The sequence below is a fragment of the Belonocnema kinseyi genome, chromosome 3, assembly GCF_010883055.1.
Source record: "Belonocnema kinseyi isolate 2016_QV_RU_SX_M_011 chromosome 3, B_treatae_v1, whole genome shotgun sequence".
Lineage (NCBI taxonomy): Eukaryota > Metazoa > Arthropoda > Insecta > Hymenoptera > Cynipidae > Belonocnema > Belonocnema kinseyi.
The window spans coordinates 51,735,831-51,755,767 of NC_046659.1; the positions used below are offsets into that span (position 1 = coordinate 51,735,831).

Here is a 19,937-nt window from a genome sequence, read left to right on the forward strand (position 1 = left end):
GCTGGCAACCGCTACCCCACCCCGCTTACTCACCAGACTTCGCTCCATCCAACTACCACTTATTTGCATCGATGGGGCACGCACTCAGCGAACAGCGCTTCAGTTCTTACGAAAATGTTGGAAAATGGCTCGATGACTGGTTTACTTCAAAAAACGAAGACTTTTTTTGGAAAGGTATCCATAAATTGCCTGAAAGGTGGACAAAATGTGTAGCCAGCGAGGGCGCATACTTTGAATAAAATATTTGTTATCATTCTCTTGAAATAAATGTGTTTTTTTCTTGAAAAAATACCGGTTTCATATGTATACACCTGGTACTGTTTTTATCCATCATGCCTCAGCGTACATAATATTATTTAAAAACTATTCAATAAAAATATTAATATCACGGATACATATAGAAGCATCAACTATATAAAATAGGTTAGATTGACCGAACGTTAGATGACCTCGATATTGAAGAATGTGTGACGTAACAGAGTATACCTCTCATGAAAGCCCGACTGGGGCAAGAAAAAAAAACTTTAAAAACACAAAACTTTACAAATTTATTTTATTCATAAATGGGAATCATTTCATTATTTTCAATTCGGAACAACGACAGTGTTCTTACAATTAATGACAGATAATTATATTTTAATACTTCATTTGCGCCCCATCGTGATTTAATTTAGTTTTTTGAAAATATAAAAACTAAAATTATTTCTTGAAAAAAAGATCCTACTCCATCTTCACTCCATTGGGAATCGAACCACAAAACTCCTAATTTCCGGTCAGGTGCTTTTCCAATTAAGTTATTAGAGGGATCAGAATAAGAACTCTTAATTCAAGGACATTGTTATTGAAGATTCTTATCTTGATCGATATTGTGTAGATTTTCTGCCTTCATGGTTTGGAGGGTTGATCTACTGTCGGTAAGGTACAATCTCTGATGATATAGCAGATAAATTAAAAAAAAACTTTTTAAATAATTACTTATACCATTAACACCTAGCTAAAAATTAGCGTTATGTTCTTGAATTAAGAGTTCTTATTCCGATCCCTCTAATAGCTTAATTGGAAAAACACCTGACTGGAAATCAGAAATTTTGTGGTTCGATTCACAATGGAGTGAAGATGGAGTAGGATCTTTTTTTCAAGAAATAATTTTAATTTAAAAAATATTATTTTCCATCTGGTCTTATTAAGACGTTAGGCATTTTCTGTTATTGAAGATTCTTAACTTGATAGATATTGTGTAGATTTTCTGCCTTAATGGTTTGGCGGTTTGATCTACTGTCGGTAAGGTACAATCTCTGATAATATAGCAGATAAATTAAAAATTTTTTAAATAATTACTTGTACCATTAACACCTAGCTAAAAATTAGCGTTATGTTCTTGAATTAAGAGTTCTTATTCTGATCCCTCTAATAGCTTAACTGGAAAAGCACCTGACCGGAAATCAGAAGTTTTGTGGTTTGATTCCCAATGGAGTGAAGATGGAGTAGGATCTTTTTTTCAAGAAATAATTTTAATTTAAAAAATATTATTTTCCATCTAGTCTTATTAAGACGTTAAGCATTTTCTGTTATTGATGATTCTTAACTTGATCGATATTGTTTAGATTTTCTGCCTTCATGGTTAGGAGGATTGATCTACTGTCGGTAAGGTACAATCTCTGATGATATAGCAGATAAATTAAAAAAAAATTTTTTTTAAATTTTAATATAAAAACTGGTGTACGTCTTTTTACTGGGGCAAAACAGGGAAACTTCTGCACGAGTGGAGTTATAAAAATTCGACTCAAGGCATAAATATATGTCTTCAAGAAATCGAAATTTATCTCCAAGTCATAAATTGAAGACTGGCTCCGTCTCAAAACTGAAACATGCTCAAGTCTAACTTTTCGACTTCAGCATCTTTTCCCTTTTCTCGAATGGCACACACACACGCGCGCGCGCACGCAGACTAATAAATTTACGAGATATGCAACGAGTCAAAACTAAACATGATATAAGGATGTTGAATTTGAAATTGCCAATTGCACAGGCACACATAAAAAGTGGCATGGACACTAATCCAGACCACCGTGGCTAAATCCGAATCTGCCCGAGTAAAAATGCTTCGACTTGAGTTCGACTTGAATTGCTCCCAGTCAAGGCATGCTGAAGTCGAAAAGTTCGACTTGAGCATGTATCAGTTTTTAAATTGAGCCAGGCATCAATTTATGTCTTGGAGACAAGTTTCTATGCCTTTAACACAGAAATTTATCGCTTGAGTCGAATTTGTATGTCGCCAACATGAGTGGTTTATAAATCCGAGTGTATATACTTGTTGGACGATGATACCGATAATCTTGTTTGCTTTGCTTTTACTAATTTAATAATTACAAATTTTTCGTTCATCAATTTTAATCTCATTTATGAGCCAAAACTGTTCATATTGAGGCAAGTTTATGCCGACCATCTCAGCCAAGGCTCATCTTGAGAGCCAATATTATTCCTAGCGCTATATTTTATCGACCAGTGTTACATAATTTTTCATACTACCAGGCCGTCCCTTATTCTATACTGAAAAAAATGAAAAGCAAGCTGGGGTAAACCTATAAGTAATCATCAAAAAATGAATCAAAAGCTATGTACTGAGGTAAATATTTGTTCAATGAAGCTATCACTACTAAGTCCTCTTTACAATTATATTTTTTTAATGAAATTTTCCACGTTTAAAACAAAAGCTATTTTCTCTATTTGAGAAAATATAAAGGGTATTATGTAGGTCTTTTTGAAGCCTCTGAAGCTTTTATTACAAGTGTACAATAATATTTAAAGAAATTGATCACGTAAATATTGGTGACATTGACAATGATGGAATAAAAACCTTAACTGGAGTTTTTATTATCACAAATGTTACACTTGTATTTACAATTAATCCTATTTGTAATCATGAAGACAATTCCTAACAAGATTCAAAAGTTTAATTACTAAATCTTAATAATTATATATAAAGGTGAGAGAGAATTTACCCCTTTTATTCCTTGCAGAGAGAATTTCCAAAATAGCTCTCTGATTATCTTCTTTATAAGAGTTTACTATTGGTTGTCTTTTGGAAAATTGCACAAACTCTGATCCAATCTTATATAAAATGCAATGTTCTTGAGTATGATTCACTAAAGGCCATGCAACAACCGGAATATGAATGCCTGCTTGCATACGATTACGGCGTAATCTCGTTTGATGCATGTGTAATTTACCTCAAATAACAGTTGGCGCAATCTAAGCTTAGGAAATCGAGGAGGCTAATTTAACTAGCTTGAATTGAACTATTAGAATCACATCTATATGGGTACATTGTGTACTATTAATTTGCAAACCTTGAAATTGTATAAAATATTTTTAACTGGGTCAAAGTTTAAAAAACTGGCATTCACTTACTTGTCTTCAATGATAAAATTTAAATTTTTAATGGAATTTGCGAACATTTACATTGCATTTTGGCATGCATTTTAATATTAAATTATTTTTCGCATTCAAAACATTGTTCAAATATTTTGCAGAAATTGATTTTTTCGGATAAAATTAAATTAAAAACAAAAATTTTAGAACATTTCTTTTTCTTTCGTAGGATCGGCTGAGGCACACCGAGAGTTCGGGTACAATGGAGCTCACGGTAAGCAGATACATTATCTAATCAATCAAATATACCTTTGGATTATATAGAAAATTATTTTTAGACTGTTTCGGTAAAATAGAAATAATAAATATTTGATGCTTTTATGATGCTGGTCTGCTAAGATTGGCCCTGAAATACCCGTATAGTTAACATGGGCAAATTATTGATTTTGGAAAAACACGATTCACGTATCAGGGTTTAAAATTAGGATGCTGGAAAATTATCAAAATTTGTTGAAAACTCCATTTATTTAAATAATGTTTTCTTTGTGCCAAATTCTTAATCGTTACTCTTTTACGGTTGATTAGTAATTTATTAATTATCAAGACCATTGATTTGTTTCAAACATTTTCCAATTCCTAAAGCAGTTGATTAGCGAAAGCCAGTACACGGAGAAAAAGATATCGCACAATGATATCGCAAAACTTCCGTATGAAAATAAAGCGCAATATGGTAAAGTACAAGCAGGTTCCGGAGCCTTTTAGGATATTATAATGCACTAATATCGATTGGCCACTACTAGAACCCTCGTATATATAATATAATAAAATAATAATATAATGTAAAATCTTGCAATGTACAATATCACGATTTTACGCTTTTATAATGTAATAATTACGATATATAGCGCAGGAATTACGGTATATAATGCAATTATTGCGATATCGTTTTCCCCGTGTACGAGGAGGGTAACAGTCACGCTTATCTTAAACCAACTTTCACTGAAAAAGTGCTTTCCCATTCCGGGGTTTTCATGATTCCTTTTTGGGGACACCGTCCTTATATTTTAAGCAAAATATGAGAAAGATCGATATGTGACCTTTTAAATTATCCTAGGTTTAGACTGTTTGTTCAGTTTGGAGGTTTCATTTTCTTAAACCCTGTAGTTTTTCGTTCAAAAAAGGATCCCGAATTGTTCAAGGACAAGCGATATATGTGGAACCCTTTAATTTGGGGTTCAAAAAGTAAACAAATTTGTTTTTTTTTTTTAAATGGCTTCTTCGGGGACATGTTGTAAAAAACATCGCAGTATAGAAATATAAGATAAGACTCCGTGCCAAATAAAAAAACGTCTAGCTCCAATGATTTAGAAAATATGGAATTTATAAGCTACTTTTGAGTGAAAATTGTGTGTCATAAATCCATTTACTAACGATTTGTCAATATAATGGCTTGAAGTTTTCACTTTTTCAGGTGCTTTTTCACATTCATGTCAGTGTGACTTTTTTTAGGGGATGAACTTCCAAAAAGCGCTTACCTCCGATTATTTCAAAACTTCGTATATCTATATTTTTCCGCTTATTTCAGTCAATAATAAAAATTTAGAAAAAAGTTTTAAATAAAAGTTGTAGACTTTTCAATAGTACAAATTTTATGTGGAATATGTTTATACTCTTCGACTGATATTTTTTTAGAAAATAGACGATAAATATGAAAAGTCACAGAAATATTGCAAAATTAACGTTAGAAAGGGACGTTGGAAAGGGGATCTTGTTTGGACTAAGTTATTTCTGTGGCAAGTCATAGAAGTGCCTTCCCACATAAGACGTTTGAAAGGGAGTCATGTGTGACATAAGTTATTTCTCTGGCCTGTCTTAGTACTTCTTTCTCCAGCCCATGACACTTTGGAAACGCATCGTGAGTGACATGAGTTATTTTGTAGCCAGTCATAGAGGTGCCATCCCGTCGCCATGAGACGTTGGTAAGTGGGCCGTGTTTGATCGAAGTTATTTCTGTGACAAGTCATAGGGGTGACTTTCCGCCCCCATGAGACGTTAGAAAAGGGGTCGTGTGTGACTTAAGTTATTTCTGTGGTCAATCATAGGGACGCTTTCCCAACCCCCCATGCTACTTTGGAAAGGGGGTCGTGTGTGACATGAGTTATTTCTGTGGCCAGTCATAGGAGTGCTTACCCCCCCCCCCCCCCATAACACGTTGAAAAGTGTGTCGTGCCTCACAAATTATTTCGGTGGCCAGTCATAGGGATTACCTCCCACCCCATGAGACATTGGAAATGGATTCGTGTGTGTCTTAAGCTATTTATGTGTCCAGTCATAGGGGCACTTTCCTGCCCCCCATGAGACGTTGGAAAGGTGGTCATGTGTGACCTTAACTATTTCTGTGGCCAGTCGTAGGGATGCCTTCCCGCCCCCATGAGACATTAGAAAGGGGGTCGTGTGTGACCTAAGTTATTTCTGTGGCCAGTCAGAGAAGTGCTTTCCCGCCCCAATGAGACGTTAGAAAGGTGGTCTCATGTGTGACCTTAACTATTTCTGTGGCCAGCCATGGGGATGCCTTCCCGCCCCCCATGAGACATTAGAAAGGGGGTCGTGTGTAATTTAAGTTATTTCTGTGGCCAGGCATAGGGGTGCGTTTCCGCCCCCATGAAACGTTGGAATGGTTGTCGTGTATGACCTAAAGAATTCTACACTTCGTACCGACATTTTTCTTCTTTTCTTGAAAACCGTAAGTCGCAGGGTAAAAACAAATTAAACACAAAATATGTATTATTAAAAGATCTACAACTTTTATTTGAAAATTTTTGGTAAATTTTTATTATTTTCGGAAAAACGAAAAAAATGAAATTTTTTGTTTTTTGAGGTTTCGAACTTAAAAATTAAAGTTTCGGGTATTTTTACTATCATATTCGTGATCCGCGCGTCAAAATACATAGATTTACGGAGTTTCAAATTAATCGAAGGTAAGCTCTTTTCGGAAGTCTACCTGTTTGGGAAAAAATGTTTCTTCGTTACAACAAACATGCATATACTTGCACCTTAAAAACTCTAATTTGAATCCTTTTTTAATATTTCCTAGAAAAGTGAGTTTTTTTACAGAATATAAATTTTCGCATTCGGTAGAAAGAAGAACATACGATAAAGATGACTAACTTTCTATTTTTATTTTTTAATTGAAAAATTTAAAAACTTGTTCGTGGCACAACACTATTATTATTATTATTATTATTATTATTATTATTATTATTATACTCACACGTTTAGGCGGTTGGGTGGTCTGCCAAAATATCAATCTCCATGTTTTACCATAGTTTTGAGCAAAATAGCTTGCAATTTAATGTTTGCGCTAAATCACATGCTCACGGATTACTCATTAATTAAATGCTTTTCGCATAAAAGGCTCACTTATTTGACGACAATCTTTTTCCTAATCATGAAATTAAGGTTTAAATTCTATGAAATTATCGGACTAAATAAACTAAATAAGCCGGTAAAGAAATGTGTTTAAAAATCGAATGATTATCAATTTTGTATTAATTAAATGAATCATGCAAGAATTCAGACGATCGAACTATTTTCGTGAGCCCAACTATTATAGTTTTTTGTAAATAATTGTGTGCCATCTTAACCTCCTCGCCAAAGTTACCCTCGTCTCCTCGAAGCTTGAAGAAAATTTAATTTTTAAGATTTATTATAGAAAAAGTTGTTTAAACAATTAGAAATTGATTAAAAAAAAGGAATTTCTTTTAAAAATTAGACTGTCATATCTGAATAACATAAAAATTCAGTAATAACCTCACGCATTCCCGCGTTGCATTGCTTTTTCCTCAAATTGCGATTTTTCGGACCACCCCAATGGGGCATAAGACAGGCGCGGTTACAAATAAGTGTCATTTCGAATATTTTTCAAAAAAGTGAAGGTCATTCCTAAAGTAAATTTCAACGAGGAATTCAATGGTGACCTTCATTTTGACCTTGAAGTTGACCTTCATGGCTTTTTGAAGGTCAACTTTGTTTTTTAAAATGGAAACCCCCTTTTTTACATCTGAAATCGATAGAGCGGAAAATTCTACGTTCAAGCACATACCCAAGTCATAGGTCAATTGTAACGTTCAAGGTCAGTTAGAGATTATTTGAAATTAACAAAGTTTTCCAAAGGTCAGTGTAATTCCTGAAATAAATTTCAAGGAGGAATTCATTGCTGAGCTCTGTATTGATCTTGGTGATGATCTTCCAGGTTTTTTCAAGGTTTTTTCCAAGCAGTTTATGTTTACGTTTAGCATTACCCAGGAACAATATCGTGGACGTAGTAAGTTCTCTTCCCTTTGGGGTGCTTGATTAGCGTGAGTCCCCTCGCCTCTCACGTTTTGGGGTGCTTGATTAACGTGAGTCCCCTTGTCTCTCACACTTCAGTGAAGATGTTCGAACTGAAAACCTTGAGCTTCTTGACAAAAATCTATGCGATTGTAAAAATGAGTTACAACATTACGAATCATTTCCCTATCAATCAAAGTAGCCTGTTGCAGAATCCGATTCTGCAATTCGTCTAAGATTTGCGGTTGCGTTGAGTATACATTGCTCTTTAAATAACCCCAAAGCAAATAGTCGAGAGGCGTCAGATCAGGAGATCTAACAGGCCACTCAATTTCACCCCTTCTTCCAATCCACCTTTGAGGAAACTGTGTATCCAAATATGCTCGAACCACCCTACCGTAATGAGCCGCTGCTCCGTCCTGCTGTAACGAAATATTTTGAAAATTGCCGCCTGTAATCTCCCTTATTCTTGGTAAAATTTGGTTTCTGAGAAGCTCTTCATATGCACGGGCATTGAGATTACCATCGATGAAGAAAGGGGCTATCAATGTATCATTCAAGATACCGGCCCAAACATTAATCTTTTGTGGATATTGTGTGTGACGCTCCAACATCCAATCAGGATTTGTGTCGGGCCAATATCTACAATTTTTGCCTGTTTACTTCACCTTTTAAAGTGAAAGTAGATTCATGTGAAAATACCTGTTTTATATAAGAAAAGAGGATCTCTATCAATTGTGTCCATCATAATTTCACAAAATTCAACCCGACGGTCAGGATCGTCTTCATTGAGCTCTTGTACCAGATGAACTTTTTAAAGATGAAAATTAATGCTATTTAAAATATTTTGCACTGTCACAGGAGCAACGTCACGCTCATCACTAGCTCGACGTAAACTAAGGTGTGGGTTTCAAACAAATGCTTGGGCTATGTCCATCTGCATCTCCTCAGATCCTGCAGATTTTGACCGACCAGTTCTCTGAAGGTCCTTGATGGATCCATGATTCATCAAGCGCCTTACAGTTCTTTTAATTGTTGATTTTGAGACAGGATTTAACCCTTCTCCATTACGAAAAATGCGATTAAAAAGCAAACGAACTTGATCATAAGATCGAACTCGATCTCCCCAACCACGCATCATTAATACAGATACCCTCTCTCGTTCCGAAAGTTTAGCTTGCGCCATAAAAATCTTTTAGCGAAAGATAATAAGTATGTACTCGTAATACGTAAATTTAGTTTCGATTCGTAATATTCGTATGGAAAAAAGGTATAGGACTTATAGTATCGCCTTAGGTATTGACTTAGGTATCGAAAAACAGTATAGGACTGTATAACTCTTCGGGGAAGAACAGAACTCTCACCAGAACACCTGGAACTTTTAATGAAAAATTTCCTTATTATTTTAAAATATTCAAAACACTGTAACCAAGATCAATATAGAGCTCACCAATGAATTTCTCGTTGAAATTTACTTGAGGAATTACACTGACCTCTTGGAAAACTTTGTTAATTTCAAATAACTCCTAACTAACCTTGACCGTTACAATTGACCTATGACTTGGATACGTACCTGAACGTAGAATTTTCCGCTCTATCGATTGCAGATGTAAAAAAGGGGATTTTCATTTTAAAAAACAAAGTTGACCTTGAAAAGGCCCTAAAGATAAACTTCAAGGTCAAAATAAATGTCACTATTGAATTGCTCGTTGAAATTAACTTGAGAAATTATACTGACCTCTTGAAAAAATTTATTAATTTCAAATAACCTCTAACTGAACTTGACCATTACAATAGACCTATGACTTGGGTACGTACCTGAACGTAGAATTTTTCGCTCTATAGATTGCAGATGTAAAAAAAGGGGGTTTCCATTTGAAAAAACAAAGTTGACCTTCAAAAAGCCATGAAGGTCAACTTCAAGGTAAAAATGAAGGTCGTTCATTGAATTTATCGTTAAAATTTACTTTAGAAATGACCTTCACTTTTGTAAAAAATATTTTACCTGAGGAAATATCCAACCGTCCCGGGACTTTATAGACACCCTGTATATACACAATTTTACGGTAAGTCAGAAAATCCTGGGAGGAGGAGCGATCGCAGTTTTGCCACCATTGTAGATTCGCGCCTTTTATAACAGGATAATTTAAAATAATAACTTTTAATTGATTACAGGTCCATCGCATTGGGGTGATGATTATCAAACTTGTATAGGAAAACATCAATCTCCAATTAATATAGAAGAACATGATGTTAGGAATGCCAGTTATTCATCTTTAGAATTTTCAGGGCTTGATGTACCTCGTACATCTCAAATTACGAATAACGGTCATACTGGTATGATTTTTCTTTAATACCTATCCTTAACTGGCTGTGAATTCGTTCTCAGGTGTTAGTATTTGGTTGCATTTATAATTTTATCGTAGTACTTTTATGAGCATTTTGCTTCCCCATAAGGAAGCATTTATGATTTTTCATCCAAAAGTATGAAGTAAAAAATGCATTACCATCTCAAGATCGCTCAATTAAAAAAATCACATGAATTATATACTATTTTGTAATTAGAAGTTCTTTAAATTATAAACAATTTTTATTTATTCAAACAAATATATAAGTCGATGGATTAGTCCTCCCAAAATTTCGGGATGACTAGACACTTAAAAAAAATACAATATCAATAAAGAAATAAATAATACCTTTTCATTGATACGAATGTAATTACAAAAATTTCCATTAAAAAATAACAATCCAATCAGATTCAATAAAAAGAGTTTTAAATTGTAATAGCTATTTCTTAATATATTTTATATTAATTTTTGTTCTTTTTTGAAGTCCGTTCTTCATTTAATAGTTCTTCAATTATTATTTGAAAATGTTGATATTGTTTCACAGAATTCGGTTATTATTTCAGTTAAAAATCACTTTCTTTGGAATTAATTGCTTCTTTTAATTTCACCATTCTAAATTTGTCTGATTGTGCGTTTTTCCGCTTTAAAATTGTTTTGGGGAAACACCCGAGAATGAATTCACATCTAGTTTGATTTATAAAGACAAATTTTTATATTCATGCTATTATTGCAACCAGTATATCTAAAGCTTTCCTAATATGAGAAAAAATGTCTTTACAATGTTTTTATCAGTATGTTAATTAAAATTAAGTAATTAAATAATATATAATATAATAAATATATAATATATAATAAATAAATAATATATAATATAATAAATTAAGTAATTAAAATAAGTATATCTAAAGCTTTCCTAATATGACAAAAAATGCCTTTACAATGTTTTTATCAGTATGTTATTTAATCTCCTTATCTGGATGAACAGTGATTTTCTAAATCTTCAATAAAATGCAGCTATATTATAGGTTAAACTGTTCGTCTTGATTGCTTGCATCTTCTTCATGATTCAGCCTTGAATGATGAAAGTTATTTAAATAAAAGTAAATAAAAATTTCTGCAATATTATAAATGACCACAACTTTCTTATTAATAAAGAAAATATAATAACATCATAGGTTAACTTTCCCAGGCGTGAAAATTATATATAGTGTATATAGTGTAAAGTATTATATATAATATTCATTTCTTTATATAAAAAATGTATAAAACAAGTGAATATTTTATATAATACTTCACACTATGTATAAACTATCCATAATATTTTCGCCTGGGGTATTCATCGCTCTTTGAAAAAATTGATAATTAATATAGATTATAGGTAATTCAATTCGTTTCGAATCGAAGAGTATTTTATATTCTTACATCAACTTTGAATTATGCTAATGAGGAAATTTTTGTGGTGAAGGGAACTTCCATGAAGGATGTATCAGTTTTTTGGCGAATTTTCGATTTCGACAGTAGGAGCCTGTAAAATTGGTACAGACTGTCACAATTCGATTACCCCCCCCCCCCCTTAAAACTTTGACATTCTTTCTGGAAGCTCCCAAAAGGCCATTTTTTAAATACTATAAACGACCATAACTCCTGTACACTTTAATCAAATGTATGGGCATTGTAGATCGATTGATTAATTTCGAGCCAACGAATCTCTTATAATATTTAATTGACTTTCTATTAAGTGAATGAAATGTTTACTATAAAAATACATTTAAAATATATTATAAAGTGCAAAAAGATCTAAAATTCAATATTCAAAAAAATCTTTGTGTCAGTTTTGAGATATTTCTGGTGAAAGTGAAACATCCAAATTTAATCTAACATAGCTGTCCACAATTTGTCATGCACGCTTATTTAAGGCGAATCATTGTACTTCAATTGTGAATTAAACAGCACTGAAATTAGGTAAAGAGAACTCGCCAGGGAAGTCAAGGGAGATCCAGAAATGAAAGTAAATTTGATAGAATTCAACAAAATTCAAGTGATAATTTTAGTATAATTGAGAGAAATGATTTAAAAAGTAAGAAAACTACTTCTATTTAATTAAAAAATGTAATATTTAGTGGAATATAATACTTTTTAACAAACATTTTTCTAAACACAAAAAACTAGGGGGAATTTAAATGAGGTGATTTCGAAATTTATTAAAATGCCGGTTAAGATTACAATTTTTGATTAATAAATTCTACATTTTTCCATGTCAAATTTCAAACTTATTTATTTTAAGAGCCTTTTGAGTTTGAAATTTGAAAGTATGATATTAATATAGTAATTAAGAAATTTTTGATAATTGTATAACTTTTATTACAAAGTTTAAGATAATTTTCGATATAATAAAAAGATTCCGCGAATTATTACATAACTTTCGAAATAGTAATTCGAGAATTATGGAATAACTCGCGGACTCTTTTAATTATTTCGATAATTGTCTTCAACCTTGTAATAAACCTTATACGAAATTTTTAGAATTTTGCGGCCTATCCTAAAGTATGGACAGACAAGAAAAGCTCTGAAAACTTATTTTTTCTGTATACAATTCTATTCTGTGAAAAATTCATTTTGAATTCTTTTGTTTTGGAATTTATCAATTTCAAACATGTACACTGTAAAAAAAAGTTGTGGAATTTTAGTACGCTAAACGTATGTAAAAAGTGGACTCACGCGTAGCGGCGTGAAATTAGTATAGAAATGTCTAAAATTGTACAAAAGTATAAAATTCTCAACTGAATTGAAATTTATTATGTGACATTTAATAAAACAACGGAAAGTGGAAAATTTCTCCAAAATATCAACCTTACTTCAAATACTTGAATCATTAAGATAATATTAAGAATATATTTATAGTTACGGAAGCTTATATGGCATAAAATTTATCATTTAAAATCAGTCACTCGCATTTATGCTTTCGCCGAAAGTGAGCTATAAAGTTTGTAAATTAAAATGTACGTTCGCTCATAACACGCGAACAAACGAGCGAAAAAAAGCTCTATCGCGAAAATTACAAAAATGTGGAATATTATACGGACGAAACTATAATCACTATAAACTGGAGAAATTTATCGTCAGAAAATAGAAATTTATGCGCAGTCGGTAATTATACCAGTCTGGGGAATTTTACTATGTACAGCGTTAGTCCTTTTTTTCGACACTCTGAACGTAGTGATTTTCAACACGTCGTATGAATTCATGAAAAGTCATAGAATTAAACCTGCAAGAGACGTCATTCTAGACAACATGTAGAAATTTGCTTTTTAACCAGTAATTTTAATGCATCTACAGTGACATTTTATATGTGGAAATTTACACTTTGAAGTTAAATTTAATGTAAATACATATATGTAACTTACAAATTTCACTTGAGAGATAAAAAAATGCAATTTAAAAGTTCATGAAAAATAAAATTTTCTGCTAATTTACATAATTCGAGTCCATGTAGTAAAATTAATAGTCGGTCGTCAAACATGACTTTTTTTTATCAACACTCGATAACATTTCCAGCAATTAAAATAATTGTTAAGGCCACTGAAATTAAAATTAAAAATTGAATTATAAATAAAAAATAAAATTAGTAGCCTGTTTCAATCATACATTTTTTCAAAAGGAATATCTTATATTATTTCATTGGCTTTGAATTAAGTGAATAAAAAGTTTTTACTATAGAAACACATTTTAAAAATATTATAAAGTGCAAAAAGATGTAAAATTGATTATTTTTAAAAATCCTTGTGCCAGTTTTCAGATATTAGTGGTAAAAGTGAGCCGTCCAAATTTATTCTACCACAACTGTCCACAATTTGTCAGTGCACCCTTATTTCAGGCGAATCATTGTACTTCAATTGTAAATTCAAGAGTACCCAAATTAAGTTAAGAGAACTCCTCAGGGAATTCAAGAAAGATTCAGAAATGAAAGTAAATTTTAGAGAATTCAACAAAATTCAAATGATAATTTTAGTAGAATGAAGAGAAATGCCTTAAAAAGTAAGCAAATTACTTCAATTTAATTTCGAAAAATGTAATATTTAGTTAAGATTACAATTTTCGATTAATAAATTCTACATTTTTGCATGACAAATTTTAAATTAATTAATTTTAAGACCTTTTTGAGTTTAATATTTGAAAGTATGATATTACCATAGTAATTAAGAAATTTCTAACTCTTCACAATTTTAAAGTACACACAATAGTAAATGCCTTAAGTTTAGTTATGTATACTGTAAACGAAAAAATTTGTATAACTTCTATTACAAGGTTCAAGATAATTTTCGAAATAATAAAAAGATTCCGCGAATTATTCCATGACTTTCGAAATAGTAATTCGAGAATTATGGAATAACGTGTACAATTTTAGATGTACCTTATTCCAAGATTTTCTAATTTTCAAGAGTTAATTTATACCAGTTTTTATTGGTATTGTTTTTAAATGGAATATAATTACATATATGTAAGCTCACAAATCTCACTTGAGAGATAAAAAATATGCAATTTAAATGTTCATAAAAAATATTTTTTTCACTAATTTACATAATTTGAGTCCATGTTGTAAAATTAATAGTCGGTCGTCAACGTGAATTTTTAAATAAATAATCGATACAAATCCAGCAGTTAAAATAGTTTATAAAGTCACTGACATTATAATTAAAAATTGAATAATAAAGAAAACATAAAATTTGTAGTCTGCTTCAATCATACATTTTTTTCAAAAATCTATGATTCGAAAATTAAAACTTGTCAAAGATTACAAATATACGTTGTACCGAATAAAAAACGAAGCACAAAGAATTGTGCATCTTTTCCATTTGTACAAATAATAAATAACTCGTCTAAAATTGGCAAGGAAAAAGAGGCAATTTCAATTAGCTATTCTTTTCTAACTCCTTTCATTTTTCCGTTATTTTTTTTATTAGTTATGCTAGTGATGAACGTGTCGGTACCAGCACGTATTTTTGGAGGACCTCTTGCCAATGGAACTTATGTTTTTGAACAAATGCACTTCCATTGGGGAGAAAATGACACTGAGGGATCCGAGGATCTCATAAATAACCATTCTTTCGCCATGGAACTCCATGCTGTATTTTTCAAAGAAGATTATAGGTCAATGACCGATGCTATCCACCATTCTGATGGACTTGCTGTGCTTGCTTACTTTTTCGAGGTAAAATAAGCAATTATGTAAATCAGAACCCATTCACTGTTTCGCATGTATGATTCACTCAGCTTTAATAACAGCCTTCTTCTCGCGGTTAAAGAATTAGTAGTGTAGCAGAATTACGCATGGGGAATTTTAAATGAATTAATCAATGAGCAGTTACGATTTTAGAATATTGTTGACATTTGGATACCTTTAAATTCGGCTCCTCGTTTAAAAATATTTTTTTAGGAAATGTTTTAATAAGATACATCAATTTTTTAATATTTTATGAGATACTTTTCAGTTATGTTTTTAAACTTTAATTCATTTAAAGAGTAATTTTTTATATTTTTGAATTACGGTCAATCGATAGAATCTAGAAAAAATACATCAAACTTTTTTTAAATATAAGAGTGTTCAAATGATATAAAATTTATCTAATATTTCCGAACTATCTTGGAATATAAAAACGACAATAATTAAAACCTTCATGTTCCTAAGATCTTATTTAGAGGTATTTACTTAATTTGCATTTTGATTTTTATGAATTTTAATTGTAATCAAAATTTCTTGTTTTATTATAGGCTGACGACGAACCAAATCTCGCTTATGATCAAATCGTTACAATTCTACCACGCGTGGAAGCAGTAGACTCAAAAGATGTTTTCACAGATCCATTACGGCTTGAAGATTTTTTGAAACCAAAAGATTTAAACCTACAAAATTATTTTACATACAGTGGATCCCTGACAACGCCACCTTGCTCTGAAGTCGTTACGTGGATTGATTTCAAGGAACCACTTCGGTTATCCCACAAACAGGTACTTAAATAAATTAGCATAAGCCAATGGGAAAAATTAAAGGTAAACAAAATTTCAGGACCCTTTTGTCTTTGATCATCGCTATCTCAGCAACCAAATGGACTTACAGAAAATTGAAGGGCAGTTCTGGAAACTGGAATCAATTTCTAGAAGATTTATCCACCATCTTGAAAATTTTTTTTGTCCATGACATATATTAAAAAAAAACAGGAAAGAAGGGTAATTTATGGTTTTTTAGAACATCAACGGATAAATTTAAAATCTTCATGAAATTACTAATGTTGAGTGTGCCTTTTACAGTTGAATTACCCCCGAAAACCCTGCGAAATTACAGTTCGACCTAACAAACCGTTTCCTTGTTGCAAATGGTCAAACTTTTGAAGAAATTAAAGGCTCATGTTTTTTGCGCTTGAACATGTCCTAATCATACCCCCATGAAGTTGGCCCCCTGAAGTTGACATTTTTTAAATTTCCATTTTGCATACGTTTGAGCGTTGTTCATACTGTTTGTACATCCAATATTTTCGTTTATACCCTCCTGGTCACGAAATTCAGGGCGAAATTGATTTCGGGGGGCTAACTTCACGCATCCCCCCGAAATTCAAATTTTCTTTTTGCATACGTTTGTACGTCATTTATACTGTTTGTACTTTTAATATTTTCGTTTGAACCCTCTTGGTTGCCCGGCTAGGGGGAAATCAAAATTTCAAGCCATCTCACCGAAATTCAAAGTTCTAAAATCATCTTTCGCATACGCTTGTACGTCGTTTGTACTGTTTGAACATTCAATATTTTCGTTTTTACCCTCTTGGTTGCCCAGCTATGGGGAAATCAAAATTTCGTGCCATCCCCCCGAAATTCAAATTTCTCAAATTTTCTTCTTGCATGCGTTTGTACGTCGTTTGTACTGGTTGTACATTTAACATTTTTGTTTGTACTCTCTTAGTTATCCGGATAGGGGGAAACCAAAAATTCCAAGACATCTCACCGAAATTCAAATTTCTAAAATCATCTTTCGCATACGCTTGTACGTCGTTTGTACTGTTTGAACATTTAATATTTTCGTTTGTATCCTCTTGGTTACCCGGCTAGGGTGAAATCGAAATTCGAATAAGTAATATGAATAAGTATTTTTGTATATATTTTGCTAAAGGTATTTCGTAACCTAATACATTTGCAATTATTGCAATGACTTTTACCTCCCTTTCCTTTGTATATTGGGGACGATAATCTCCTTTTTCCAGTCGTCTGAAACTTCTTCCATCTCGATACATAAAATTTACTTGCACAGTCGTAATACTCTTTAAAAGGAGGTACCATCGCTACTGCGGAGATCAGTCGAATACGCAGTCGTAATACCTACACTCGTATGACTTATCGAGTTAAAATCTGGCAACATTGTGATCATGTCGCCGGCGACATGAATTAACGGCTGACTGAAGATCTACACTGATCGCGCCTCGCGATGTTGACAGACTGCGATAGTCAACGTTCAGAAGCGCAAGTTTCGTGATTAATTTTTTTTTTTTTTCATGTATATGCAGGAACCAAATGGTTAATATTATTTCTGTACTTTAATTTTGAAATACTTGTTTTTCATTTTAAAAATTTATTAATAATATCTTAATGGTGGTTACTTAGATATCACTGAGTACAGAGCTCAAAAACGCCATCTCTCATAAGACGCAATGTTAAATATGACGAAATTAAAAACGTTAAGAACTTATTTATAAAGTACCTTAGGTTTCTGAGATTTTAACTGAGTACTTTTTGTGATCGTATTTAGATATCGTGAAAGTTTGGTTGAAATGGCAATGGAAATTCTTGTAGCGATGGTTCCTCAATTGCATCCACAACCTCAGAGGCGTCAAAGTACTATAGCTTCCCCTCACAATAATTTCTTGAAAGAATCTTTCAAAGCCTCTAGTATCCCGCCTGTATCATAAAACATTTTCCCCTTGTGAATTCATATCCCAAATAACTCTGTACTGCTACTTCCTTTCAAAATTATCAAAGACAATTTCGAAAGCAGTTTCTTGCTTCCTTTAAAATCGATTTGCATTTTCTTTTCTTCTGCTTTTATTTTATCTCTATTTTCTTTAACTAGTATTTTTACTTTCTTGTTTTTTTCTGTACAGGGTGTCCCAGGCTCAACAGTCTGTACTTATATGGCTTCATAAAAATAAAGAAAAGTAAATCGAAAATTAATTTTCCAAAAAACAGTAGAAGTTTAGTTTTTATGTTTGAAAATATTTAAGCTGGACCAATCATCAGCATGGTATAAACCCAATGGGCACACTTGGCTTAAATTCATCCTAAAGACGTTTTTTGTGGACCTCCTTAGGCTTTTACAAAAAGATGTCATGAGGTTGTAATAAAGACGTTCTAATCTAGTCCCATAAAGTATATCTTAAATATGTTATCTGTACGGCTTAAGGATGCCTTTAAAAGGTCCTATGCCTGGCATTTCGTCGTCTTAAGGATGTCTTGAAAGGATATCCAGGAGACAATGTCGTAAGGATGCCCCTAGGACATCTTTGAAGCGTCTTGTATAAGATTACTCAGAAGAAAATTCTAAAAATATGAGACAATATGCTTGTCACAGGTGAAGGCTTCACCTACACTGTTACAGATTTCAAAATGTTCTGATGATAAGCGATTATTTCCTAGCGAATGAAAGGTGTCCTGCTTAAGATGACAGGTTGAAATCCAATTGAAACTGGAAAAGAAGCGGTTACATACCCTTTTGGTCCTTACCCGGTTCTATACGGTTTTTATTTGGTCTTTAATTTAATTTTGTGAGATCTATCTGGGATTACCTGGTCAATATCCAGTAAATGGTAATACAAAATAAGTTGTTTAAATATTATACCCGCGCCTACCCGGGTTTTATCTGGTAAATGGAAACAAAATGAAAATAATAATCATATAAAATTAGAATTCTACCTGGAGCCTATCCGGTCTCTATATGACAGTCGACGCTTGTGAACCGGCTACCAAGTACTACCCGGTTTCTATCTAGGAAATGGAACCAGAAATTAAAATAAAGATATACTTTTGTACCCGGTTCCTATCCGGTCGCTTTAAGGCACATGGCCACTTGTAAATTATTAAGTGAAAGTGTACCGGCTACCTGGTTCTACTCGGTTCTTATCTGGCAAATGGAACCAGAAATTAAAATGATAATATACTTTTCAACCCGGTTCCTATTCGGTCTCTGTAAGGCACATAGCCACTTGTAAATTATTAATTCAAAGTATACCAGCTACCTGCTTCTACCCGGTTCCTATACGGTCTGTCTAAGGCACTCGGCCACTTGTGAATTGTTAAGTGATAGTGTACCGGCTACCCGGTCCAATCAGGTTCCTACCTGGCAAATGAAACCAGAAATTAAAATAAGGATATACTTTTTTACCCGGTTCATATCCGGTCTCTTTAAGGCAGATGGCCACTTTTAAAAATTTCAGCTCATTACTACAATCTCTGAATCCAACGATCTGGATGGTCACACACAATACGAACCGATAAAAAAGAAGTACATATTTTTTCGTTCCTGATATGATCGGCGATCGCTTTAATATTCCTGATACATTTAATTAATATTCCCATATACGTATTCTTTTAATATTTCTAGATATTCCTGGTATTCTTAATATTCTTTATAATCTCAAATATTTTTGATATTCCAAAATATTTCGAAATATCCGTAAATATTCACAAATATTATGACATATTCCTCGCTTACCTTTTGCGTTCTACAAGTTTTTAAAGATTTCAAATTACACCAAACTATCATTTTCAATCACCCCGTTCTCAGCCTTCCTTAAACTGGTGGCTCCCGCAGTTTCTTAGGGGAATAGGGCGAGAGAGGTTGTGACCTTA

The 19,937-nt window shown here is 32.6% G+C and overlaps 1 protein-coding gene across 2 annotated transcripts in view; it reads left to right on the forward strand.

The window, feature by feature from the left end:
* Nucleotides 1-19,937, forward strand: part of LOC117169986 (carbonic anhydrase 2-like) — a 123,181-nt gene that overhangs the window by 70,257 nt on the left and 32,987 nt on the right. Inside the window, exons 2-6 of one of the 2 annotated variants that reach the window (XM_033356501.1) lie at nt 3,602-3,646; nt 9,877-10,038; nt 15,011-15,258; nt 15,819-16,055; nt 16,114-16,284. In XM_033356501.1, the coding sequence (XP_033212392.1) occupies nt 3,602-3,646; nt 9,877-10,038; nt 15,011-15,258; nt 15,819-16,055; nt 16,114-16,245 (824 nt within the window). In that variant the 3' untranslated portion in view covers nt 16,246-16,284. Of the gene's footprint in view, nt 1-3,601; nt 3,647-9,876; nt 10,039-15,010; nt 15,259-15,818; nt 16,056-16,113; nt 16,285-19,937 lie in introns of those variants that run through there. The other variant, XM_033356500.1, reaches the window with a different exon arrangement.